The sequence below is a fragment of the Zea mays genome, chromosome 2 (genome assembly GCF_902167145.1).
Source record: "Zea mays cultivar B73 chromosome 2, Zm-B73-REFERENCE-NAM-5.0, whole genome shotgun sequence".
Classification (NCBI taxonomy): domain Eukaryota; kingdom Viridiplantae; phylum Streptophyta; class Magnoliopsida; order Poales; family Poaceae; genus Zea; species Zea mays.
In genome coordinates this window covers 24,034,294-24,045,493 of record NC_050097.1, presented here as the reverse complement: position 1 = coordinate 24,045,493, position 11,200 = coordinate 24,034,294, and the positions used below count along the sequence as shown (strand labels likewise).

Sequence of the window (11,200 nt, the reverse complement as noted above, 5' to 3'; positions counted from 1 at the left end):
CAAGACACTCCGTTTACATCATGTATGTGGTAACGATGCAAGGCACAGCTAGCTCCGGTAAGTGTGAGAAGGAAATGGAAGACAAAAGGGGTGTTTGGTTGCCCCTGCTAAAGTTTAGCCCGGTTCACATCAAGCGTTTGACTTTTAAATAGGAGTATGAAATATAGACCCAACCAACTGGACTAGATTCGTCTCGTCTTTTAATCTTCGGCTGACAAATTAGTTTTATAATCCGACTACATTTAATACCCGAAACGGAGGTTCAAACATTCGATGGGACAGGGGCTAAATTTTAGTTTGGGGTAACCAAACACCCCCAAAGCATAGATGGCTCCGGATGCGTGATGGCAGTATATTCAGTGCGTGGCTGTCGGTTGCATACTAGTTGCAGGGTTCTGTATTATTATATGATGTGACGCGTGCAGGTGCAGGGATGGCCAAGATTAAGCGCAAACTGAACTCTCTCGGGGCAAACCGAAGTACCGAACCCGGAGCATATATTTAGGCAGTTCATCCGATAGCCTTTCTGGAAAATGACGAGAGCGAGAGCAAGCAAATTAGGGCAAACAAGGGGAGTATAGTTAGACGCAAAGAAAAACCACTCTAGCTGAGTTTGTTAGATGACTTCAGTAACAGTCCTCGGATCCTGAGTTCGATTTCCCTCTTGTAACTCCTTGTACCCAATGCTAAATCATATAGACATATACTAGTTCTAAGGCTAGCTCAGTCTTACATGACTCCAAAGTCCAAAGCATGGCTAAACGAGGACTGAAGGCCTGGGCCAACCAGTCCAGCACTGCCACAACGCCTTTCCCATCAAATCAGATTTTGGGCCTTGCTTCAGGAAATATACTAGCCCTTATATGAAGTAAATAAATACAGGGCCTCCTCCTCCTCCTCCTCAATAAAACGATTTCGTGACCACCCGACGCTAAGAGCCCAGTATGCTTCTGTTGAGGAGGCCTCCAAGATTGATGGGAGGCCCAAATGTACTACATCTTTTTTTTTTTCCTATCTCGACGAATCCAGACTATCCAGTAAAGCCCCCGCTCGATCGATGGAAGGAAACCACAGTGCTCTAGTGTCTAGACGCTTCGATAGTTCGACGTTGACGATAAGGCATGTAGGTGCTCCAAGATTGATGTCTGATGATAGCAATAGAATGGACACGTGTTACAAATCGAACGGAGACTGTACACTGTACTATTGCTTCTCTACAGTCGGCTGGAGGGATTTTCTCCCACCCTGAGAAGCACACTGGATCGTTGGACCCCATTGAACCATACCAACAGCCGGGGATTAGTGCCGCCAGCAAGCCGACCTAAGTAACCCACCCGAAATGACGTTACTGTCATATTGCATAGTACTGCGCCACTATTATGAGTCATGGAAGCGATCACACCCGGACGTACAGCGACAGGCAGGGCACACGGACACACAGATCCTCGAATCACGCGAAAGCAAGTCGCGATCACCATAAACCGATGAACAAACAGGTCATCCCGGTGGCGCGCACTCGTCAAGGCGTCACCGGTCTGCGACAAGGGTCGGAGTCGGGCCACGCTACCGCCCATGCTGCACCCTTATCGCCAGCTGGGGAGACAGAGGGAGCGAGAACCGACGGCCGTTCCAGGCCCTGTGCCTACTCCTCCCGTAGTCCTGCTCATAGACGGGAGTCATCGTCACCGGCCACTGGCCAGACGAGACGAGGTCCGTCCAGCCGTACGTTCAGTCAGATCAGGAATAATCGTCGTGTGGGCTCGAACCGACGCATAAAATTCTAGAGAGGCCGCGCGCGCACGGCGCACCACAAGTCCTCCTCCGGTCTGCGTCTGCCCCAAGCACAACGGAAGCGCGCATTTATTATTCTGTATATATAAGCTCCCCACCACCACCACCACCACCACCTTTCTCCTCACTGCCTAGACGGAAAAGCATCGCGCGATCGCCACTGCTCCCCCCAGAGCCAGTCAGCCAGCCAGCCAGCGGCGCACGAAGGAACGCACGGTGCACTTCCGTTCCGTCTCATCGTCATCAGCTATGCATCGCCCGCGCAGCCATCGTCTCTGCCGCTCGCGCGTCGCCGCAGCTGTTTCCGCCGCCATCATCATCGGTCTAGGCGCGGCGGGCGTCGGCGAAGCGGCCACCGGCACGTTCATCTACGCCGGCTGCTCGCCGTCCAAGTACCAGCCGGGCACCCCCTTCGAGGCCAACCTGGAGTCGCTCCTGGCCTCCATGGCCGGCGCGGCGCCCAAGGCCGGGTACAGCAGCTTCACGGCGGGTGCCGGCGGCGTTGGCAACGGCACGACGGCGTACGGGCTGTACCAGTGCCGCGGGGACCTGGCGGGGGCCGACTGCGCGGCGTGCGTGCGGGACGCGCTGGGCCAGCTGGGCCAGGTGTGCGCGGCGGCGTACGCGGCGTCGCTGCAGCTGGAGGGCTGCTACGTGCGGTACGACGGCACCGACTTCCTGGGCACGCCCGACGCCGCCATGGTGTACCGCAAGTGCAGCACCAGCAGCAGCAGCGACGGCGAGTTCCTCAGGGACCGGGACGCCGTGCTCGCCGGGGACCTGCTGCAGGGCGGCGCGGCCAATAATGGTAGTAGTAACGGGTACAAGGCGGGCAGCTCCGGAAGCGTGCAGGGCGTGGCGCAGTGCCTCGGCGACCTCGCGGCGCCCGACTGCGCGGCGTGCCTGGCGCAGGCGGTCGGCCAGCTCAAGGGCACGTGCGGCACCGCCCTGGCCGCCGACGTCTACCTGGCGCAGTGCTACGTCAGGTACTGGGCCGACGGCTACTACTTCCGCCCCACACAAGGTACTGCGAACTACTGAATTCATTTTCCAGCCAAAAAAATAATTGCACGCAGTTTTGCGCTTGCGTTTGAGTACCACCACCTGGTGCGGGGTTACTTAGGTTGTCCGCAACATACGGTGGAAAATACTAGAGGATTTACACGGTAGATTACGCTGTTTTGCAGAATCGAGTTTGAAATAAAGGTGTAATAAGATAGCTGCTAGAGACACGTCTGACAATTTGCTGACTCGAGTTGCAGCGAGAATTGATTCCAGTAAGCGATAGGTAAACTTCCCAAAGTTTGTAACAAAGAGATGAGGCAGAATATGTCCTTCACACCCTTTTCCTCCCTATGGCCTATGGGCATGCCACCTTTTTGTCCCTACGGGATTGCCAAATGCCAATAGATGGCGATCAGGACGAGAATGTCCGAGGCCTTTGCAAACTAGGCGAGTAATCCCACAGCAAAGCTCACTCCCAAATGACTTAGTTTTCAGTCAAATCAGTAGCGGCTCCAGCAAAATCCGGGCCATTGTATTAATCTGGGGTTTGGCTATGCTAATCATCCCGGAGTTTGTAGTGGACCGCACATTTACAACTGGACCTAGTATAATCAGGTAGAATAGATGCTTTGGAGTGACAATACATTAATTCTTTGACCCCCAAAAAAAGGACCAAAAGAGTAAATTTTGAGTATCTCCTGCACGGCTGCTGCATCGTCACCTGCAGATGCAAAGCAATTTCAGGCATAAGCTAGCTAGCCCGTCGGTTTCTCTTTCTTGGGCCGTATATACTGATCAAAAGCGTTGTCCTTCCTGATCCACCGAGAGCGCCGAATGCCTACCATAACATATCGCCAAGCATATCTATCAGGGTTAGGACTGCGCGGCCGCGATAGGCACGCACTTTGTGGGACTGGGGGGTGGCTGTGGCTTGACGGCCGATGAATATATTCCCGATAAAACGGAAGGAGCACTCGGGCAAGTGCGCCGACTTTGCAATATACTTTATGTATGTGTGTATGCTATTCTAATCCCCGCATCTGTGATGTCCTCTTCTGGTCACAGATTATTCGCAGGACGACGTCGGGAGGACTGTGGCCATAATCGTCGGAATCTTAGCAGGGCTGGCGATCTTCGTGGTGTTCATCTCGTTCCTCAGAAAAGCATGTATGATCCGCTAAGCCTAAGCGTCGTCCAATCACGCATGCGCGCGGGATCGATCCAGGGCCTTGCCTTAACTAACCTCGTGCACGCAACTGGTGTCTCAATAGGCTAGCTTGGCCACTGGAAACGGCGGGCTTCCACATTCCCTCTCAGACGGTGGCACGAGGACGGCATAGGGGAGAAGGAGGGATCGGGAACGAGATTGGCCTGCATGCAAAATGCTTCACAAAGCACATGTAGTCTGGTTTTGTTAGCAATAGATTTGGGCTATCGATCAGAGGAGCACTACCTTGATTTGGGTCATCATTTTCGGTCCACTGATTATGGCCTACTTGCGATCACCCATCGCAACAGCATTCACATCTGATCTTTTAATCATTTCGGTACTTGGATGAAGATCAGAGTTGAGTTGGTATTACTACTTTACATAGGCACGAGCACAAGTGCATGATATGTACAACCGTCGATGGGTCCACAGTCCCCAGATGATACGAGCTCGCTCACAGGGACATGGGGCAGCAGACCTCGGGGGGCTTTGCTATTTGATCTTTACCATCAAGCACTGTGTCCCCGAGCCATCGGGCTCCACCTCGCCGAGTTGTAGCTGCTGCAAGCGCTGATGCTCGACTCCCTCATTTTCATCTCAGATATACCACTGTTGCAGATGTTTGCAAACGCTCTCATGTACTTCATGCCGTACTGAGTAAGTGAACCACACTGGGACTCGAAAATCCGCACCTAAGCAAAAGCCACCAAGTGAAATGAGTTAGGCAGCGCACTGACAGGATGGGAATGTGCGCACAGCAGTAAGGAGCTTCATTTTCATGTGCATGCCTTGTATCAAGAGTCGAATAAGAAAAATCACCATACTCACCATCCTCTTCAAACAGTCCCAGTCATCGACTAATGGTTGACCAGAGGTTCTAACAGCCTCAAGCATCGAAGGCCCTTTCTCAAATCCGAAGACGAGCCTCCCAACGAAATCGATACTGCTGTCAAGATGCTTCCTGTGCTGAACAGTTTCTTTAATCTCTATGAGAGCCCTCAGCTTCTCTTCGGTCCCCCCATTTAACTGCTCGTACTGAAAGAAAGAACTGAACATTAGGAAACAAGAATAAAAGGAGGCTACTGACTACCACAAGTGATTGGTAGAACTCCAGCTTGGTATTAGGATATGGCCATCAGATGGTCTATATATGGTCATGTAAAACACTGTTTTGCACTGTTTGCAAAGTAAAGTTTAAAATGAGAGATAGAACGAGTAAGCTACTGGAGATAGCTTTAGAGGTGTGAGCTTGACATCGAGATGAGTGTACGAGCTCTAACCCCTCTCAAGCATGGTGCTAACGCAACAGCCTCTCACCAAGACCACATCCACAATTGTATTAGAAAGCTAGTTCTTCCTCCAATCTTCTCTAATAAGAAGCCCATCTACAAGACTTAGTTAAGCCATACCAAACAAGACACGATTTCAACTTTTAATGGTGATTGTGTGAATGGAAAAGCCACAGCACCTTTTAGCCATTGATGGAACAAGCGAAACCACTTTCTTGAACTGTATTGTCAATTATTATCTAAATTTCTCTAAAACATAGGTATAAAATGTGCAACAGCTAGCCCTAGGTTTACATTTGCGTGTTCCAACTAAAGAAATAAAGTAGTCATAAAAACTAAAGCATACCCATGGTATCATTGCCAACATACACACTAAAAAAAGAGCCTGATCTTTTGTGTGAAGAATTTCCGAAAGACAACCAAGTAAACAGAAATAAACAACTCTACCAGCTAACCCATAGAAATAGGCATAAGGATGGTTATAAAAAAGAAATAAAATATATTGTACGATACCATATATATCAAGCAATTGTAGTACCATACTTTTCAACAAGTATCATTTACACTGGTTTCATCTGAGAAGTGGTTTATGCATGTTTTTACCTGGTGCAACAACTCATCGTGTTTGAATCAATAAAGTAGAGAAAAATAGTGGAAAGCAACCAATAGACCTACTTGGCATGATATACCATGAATATTACTAAGAATGGCATCCATCTCTTTTCTATAATATGCAAGCCTATATCATTGCAGTTCATTTAGAGAAACAATTAGAAGGATTATGTGGTGAAGGGGGGAATGAAAGAATAGTTAGGATTTACCCTCTTCCACATGAAGAGAAGATCAGCATCTCTTTGATTGACTGCACCCTTTGGGCCTGGCCAAAGCAGCATGTTTGCAATGTTGGCATTAGCAGGATCAAAACCTTGATAAAAGGAAAGCTTCTCATCCTTGAAGGTCTTATCACCATACTCCATAACATGAGAACCCTCTTTGTACTTATTTGAGTTTGAGGTTCTTGTTTTCACCTGCCCAACAAATTATTTATTTTTTAAGTATTTGTTTCCACCTTCCTAAACAACATGGAGGAAGTGTGCTTGAGACTCACCACTTCATACTGATCCTTGATGGTTTCCTTCTTTAGATTGTGGGTTTCACTGCCATTTAGAATCAGATCAGTTCAATGAGCAGGCTTAGTAAGTATAGCAGTCATAAGTATTTGCTGCCAAGCTTGTATATTCAGGCCATATTGACTGAAAGAAAAGTAAAGCATAAAAGCACTATGCATATACTTGTTAACAGTCCTCTGGTTGCTCAATAATCAATACTTCCCCAACCGTTTCAATTATCTACTGTTTTTTACATGTATTTGCTATTACCACTTAGGACTGAACATTGTGATCTGCCAATACCTTAAATAATAAATACTAGTAAAGTGGATGACTATTGTGCAAAATAACAACCACATATAGCTTATGTACTACCTGTGTTCCAAATTGTAAAATGTTTTTGTTTTGTCCTAAGTCAAATTCTCTAACTTTATTCAAGTTTATAGAAAAATGCACATACATGTACAACATGAAATGAGTTTCATGAAATCCACCATAAAATATGTCTTGATAGTGCATTTACTTGGTATGTAGATCAACAAAAACAACAACAACAACAAAGCCTTTTATCCAAGCAAGTTGGGGTAGGCTAGAATTAAAAACCCGATAAAACCCACAAGTCATGGTATTGTAGATGCTAATATATTTTTCTATAAAGTTGGTCAAAACTAGAGAAGGTTGGACAAAACTAGAACATCGGAAGGAGTAGCATTTCTTTAATGTGATATGAAGACATGTTACATGACATGTATGTACAAATTTAGAAATAATTCACGAATAGGTTTCAAATAACAGTGTTAACGCAAAGTTTAGCTGCATCAACCAAGTAAGATAAAACAAATGGACCAATCATGAGAAAAGGTAGTTTGATCATGGGCAATAACACAATAGTCCACACTTAAAAATACCTAGCATAACTAGAATCGTATCACACTACATAACTAAAATTAGCAAAACAATATATCAAATATGTAAGCTCTATAAGGTATACCTTCCACAAGTGTAAAAAAGCAAGAATTTATTTTGATCCAACATAATATAATACCACACAACAATGGATCTCAAACGAGTTTTATGGTCTTACCTGTCTTCCATCCAAGAAACACTGTACAAATCACCTAAACAGGTAATGTACTCAGGAGGGGGTGATGGTTCCATCCCAGGGCAGTAAGTTCCCCAACTATTTTCAACTGGATTTGAGGCTGTTGTGACATAAATATTTAGATCTTCAGGCATTAACCCCTCAAAGATACTGCCACTTTCACATGCTTCAACATATATAACCTGACATTCAATTTAAAGCATATGAATTCCAGAATGGACTTATCTAGAGGGGAAAGAAAATGAAGAATCTATACCATTTTTGAGTAGCTATTGGAAGCATGCTTCTTTTTCAAGACCTTGATGAAGTCACCAGCATACAGATATGGCAGGTTCGGCATACCTAAAATTTTGCTTAGTTAAGTAAGTGCCATATAGAAAATCAATTGAGCAACATCCAGTATGTAGTAAGTCCAAAATACACACCAAGAACTCCAGGACCCCCATGATCTGAGTAATAGATGAAGATGTGGTCATTAGGTTTGCTGTCTATCACCTTCTTACTCCCTCCAGTGGTAGCACTTCTATTGCCCAAGAGGACAGCAAAGAAGTTTTCAGTAGTGACCTGATCACCTGTGTAATCCTGCAATCAATGTGAAGTTGATCAAATTGGTGCGAAACATGAGCAATTGGAGCTGCTAATCCATGTGCCATCAAGCACAACCATATATTGTTTCCGAAGGTCGATTACTCATGCACTGTGTGCAAAATTGAGATTGAAGTGAACAAGCATTAGGTATTTTTTTTCCTCGGGCAACACAGGAGAGCTGTGTGCCATTTCATTAAGAACCGCTTCGAATCAATTGGAACACCATTAAGTATTTACCTTTGGAACACCATCATAAACATTTGCTCCTTTAGGATGGTTAATGATAACTCCAGGCCTAGGGTTCAGAATGTTGTGGGCAATATCATCATACATGAACACCACAATGTTCTCCTTCTTCACTCCTCCCTTCTGCAGTATCTGGTACGCATGGCACACATCGGCCTGCGAAGCATGAAGTGTATCATTATGCCCTAAGTAAGTAGTCATAATGATTTCATACAACAAAAATTGTAGCACACATAATAAAGAAATATAGTTGTGCAGAAGAAAGCACAACAGAGCATTTTTCTGTGTGGGACGCGCAATCATTAGAATCCAGACGTAATATAAAAAAAACCCTCAAATAGACCCTACATTCCTAACAGATACTGAGTCAAACAAAAATCCTGCCACCAATGAAGCATGTATCGCACCTAAAATTATCCACCTAGACAGCGACTACCCCAAACAGCTGAGACAAATCATGCATGGACTTTTCTGACCAAGCAAAACAGCTAAGGATCGGACAGCCCGGTCCTTCATACCTAAATCTCACGGGCAAACCATGTCTACACAGTCAATTTTAAACTCAGATAGCGACCGGAAGTGCAGATCGCCTCTGAATCTCCACAAATTCGAAGAATCGAAACTCGAAACGCTTTTGAATCGATCGGAAAGTCGCAGCACTTTGAAACTAACAGCCACGCGCAGGAGGGGAAAGCGATCCCGTGCTTCAAATTTAGTCCCCGCCTCTCCAGTCTCTGCCCCCTAGACTCTCACAGCACTTCAAAAATGAGACCGCCGCGGGCTCACCTGGTGCCGGTAGTTCCCATAACCGAAGGATCCGGCGACGAGCACGGCCCACCTCGTCCCCACTTCATCATCCTCAGCAGCCGGAGCAGAAGCAGCGTCACTCCCCTTCGCCGTCGGCATCCGTATCAGCGGCTCCCACTCACCCTCCGCCCCATCCGCAGCCGACGCAGCGCCGGCGAGGGCCAGGAGCGAGAGGAGTCCACACAACCACGCCGCAGCTGCCATCATCGATCGCGAGGGCGGCGCCGGCGCGTCAGACAGAGAGAGCAGGCGGTTAAGTGCGAGAGAGTGGGATACTGGGGTGAGTGGTGACGGCGGGGTTGGGTCCGTGGGGGGCTTTAAAAAAGCTACCCGAAGTGACGTGTCGTGCGGCAGCAACGCAGCATGGGGCTCGCGCGGCGGCCGCGACGCGATGCCGGCGCGGGCGGGGGGCCTGCGCCGAGCCGAGCTGCCGTTCACGCCTTCACGACGCGCGCAGGCGCAGGCAGCAGAGGCGCCTGGAAGGCTGGAAACACGCGTCCGTCGCGTGAGTGGGCACCGGATAAGATTCCGAGGCTTCGGCTTAAGAAAAATGCGCGCGTCGGGTCGTCGTCAACTGGTTTCGACGAGATTTCTGAGCTAATAAGCGAAGAGTTGACGGTGACCGCGTGATTTGCTTCACGAAAGGGAAAGGGTGAGCCGCAAAGAAACCGACGGTTTCTGATCATAGTCTGGAATCGCTATTAATGTAACGTATCCGTCCCTTCTCGAGCAAACCGGGCATGCTTTTATGCGAAAGGGTAATATACGTTGCCAGCGGGAGGAGGGGGATAATGCGATTCCTTGACGCATAAGGCCGTCTAAGCAAGCAACGTCTCCTAAATTCCACCTCTTAAAAGAATATTCCGTATCCTTTACAGCATACTCTAAAAGATTCTGTCATCTATATCTTCTCAGTCTTCAGCAACGTTCTCCTAAATTCGGTCGCTACAGTGTTAATAGATTTCATTTTTCCATTTATAAAGATTCTGTCATCTATATCTTCTCAGTCTTCAGCAACGTTCTCCTAAATTCGGTCGCTACAGTGTTAACAGATTTCATTTTTCCATTTATTTTTCTGTTTTCTTTGTTTTCTTCCCATTTCACGCTATACAAATGATGCGCAAAATAATGCATTTAATAATTTTCGAAATAATAATATCCAAAACAATGCTTGATTAATAATTTCGAATTATAAAAATTAATTAACATTCGATGTTATTTTGTGTGTAATTGTTGTCGATAAAACGTCGCATAGTATTTTATTGGTATCAAAATATATTTCCAAATTGACATGCTTCTACCGTAAGCCACGACACTTCTTCAACAAGCCATCGACTAGCTTCGTCTGCACGACAAGAGGATGGCTTGTCTCCGAAGCCTATCCGTTCTATAAATAATCACTCACGCTTGAACACTTCACTCACACTTCACTTAGAGTGCTCCACAACAATGAACCCGTACATAGATTCCAATATTTTTCTTAGGATGACACAAGACATGGAAGATGAAGAACATGAGTTGGAGGTTGCGACGTACCAACATCTTAGGTGTCGTGCACGCAACGAGCGCCGGTATGCTGGTTCCATTCTCGGTCGTGTTCGAATCCACCGTGACCATATGAGTGGCGATGCAAGAATCCGAGCGGACTACTTTTGCGCCCAACCGGTGTACACGGATGCTCAATTTCGGATGAGGTATCTTTTTCGTACGCCCATCTACTCTTACGTCCATAATACGTGCTTGACACTTGTACTCACTGTATTTTCCATTATAGGTTTCGCATGCGTCGCCATGTGTTTGAGCGCCTCGTTGATGCTGTGCGGCAAGTCGATTCCTACTTCGCTCAGCGACCAAACTGTGCCGGTGAGCTAGGTCTATCTGCTCTACAGAAAGTTGTTGCTGTTGTTCGTATCCTTGCATACGGTGTTCCTGCGGATGCCGTTGACGAATACGTATGCATTGGCGAATCTATGACACATGAGGCTTTGAAACACTTTTGCACTGCCATCCAAACCGCATTAGGGGGCGGTACTATCTCAGGACACCTACTCCT

The 11,200-nt window shown here is 47.0% G+C and overlaps 2 protein-coding genes across 3 annotated transcripts; one reads left to right on the top strand and one right to left on the bottom strand.

Moving 5' to 3' along the window:
- Positions 1–1,807: 1,807 nt before the first annotated feature.
- LOC100281835 (secretory protein-like) lies at positions 1,808–4,835 on the top strand. Of its 2 annotated transcripts, NM_001154755.1 has the most exons (3): positions 1,923–2,815; positions 3,862–3,963; positions 4,068–4,835. In NM_001154755.1, the coding sequence occupies exons 1-3, from the start codon at positions 2,041–2,043 to the stop codon at positions 4,070–4,072; spliced, it is 882 nt and encodes a 293-aa protein (NP_001148227.1). In that variant the 5' UTR covers positions 1,923–2,040; the 3' UTR covers positions 4,073–4,835. The 2 variants fall into 2 exon arrangements, with proteins under 2 accessions (XP_008667947.1, NP_001148227.1); XM_008669725.4 differs by having other exon boundaries at positions 1,808–2,815; positions 3,862–4,386.
- On the bottom strand, positions 4,222–9,662 carry LOC100286140 (uncharacterized). Its single transcript, NM_001414412.1, has 9 exons — positions 9,127–9,662; positions 8,332–8,496; positions 7,932–8,088; positions 7,763–7,848; positions 7,489–7,688; positions 6,404–6,452; positions 6,117–6,323; positions 4,835–5,041; positions 4,222–4,698 (listed from the first exon to the last, which is right to left on the bottom strand). Exons 1-9 carry the CDS (start codon positions 9,352–9,354, stop codon positions 4,516–4,518), a joined length of 1,482 nt encoding a protein of 493 aa, NP_001401341.1. The 5' UTR covers positions 9,355–9,662; the 3' UTR covers positions 4,222–4,515.
- Positions 9,663–11,200: the final 1,538 nt, after the last annotated feature.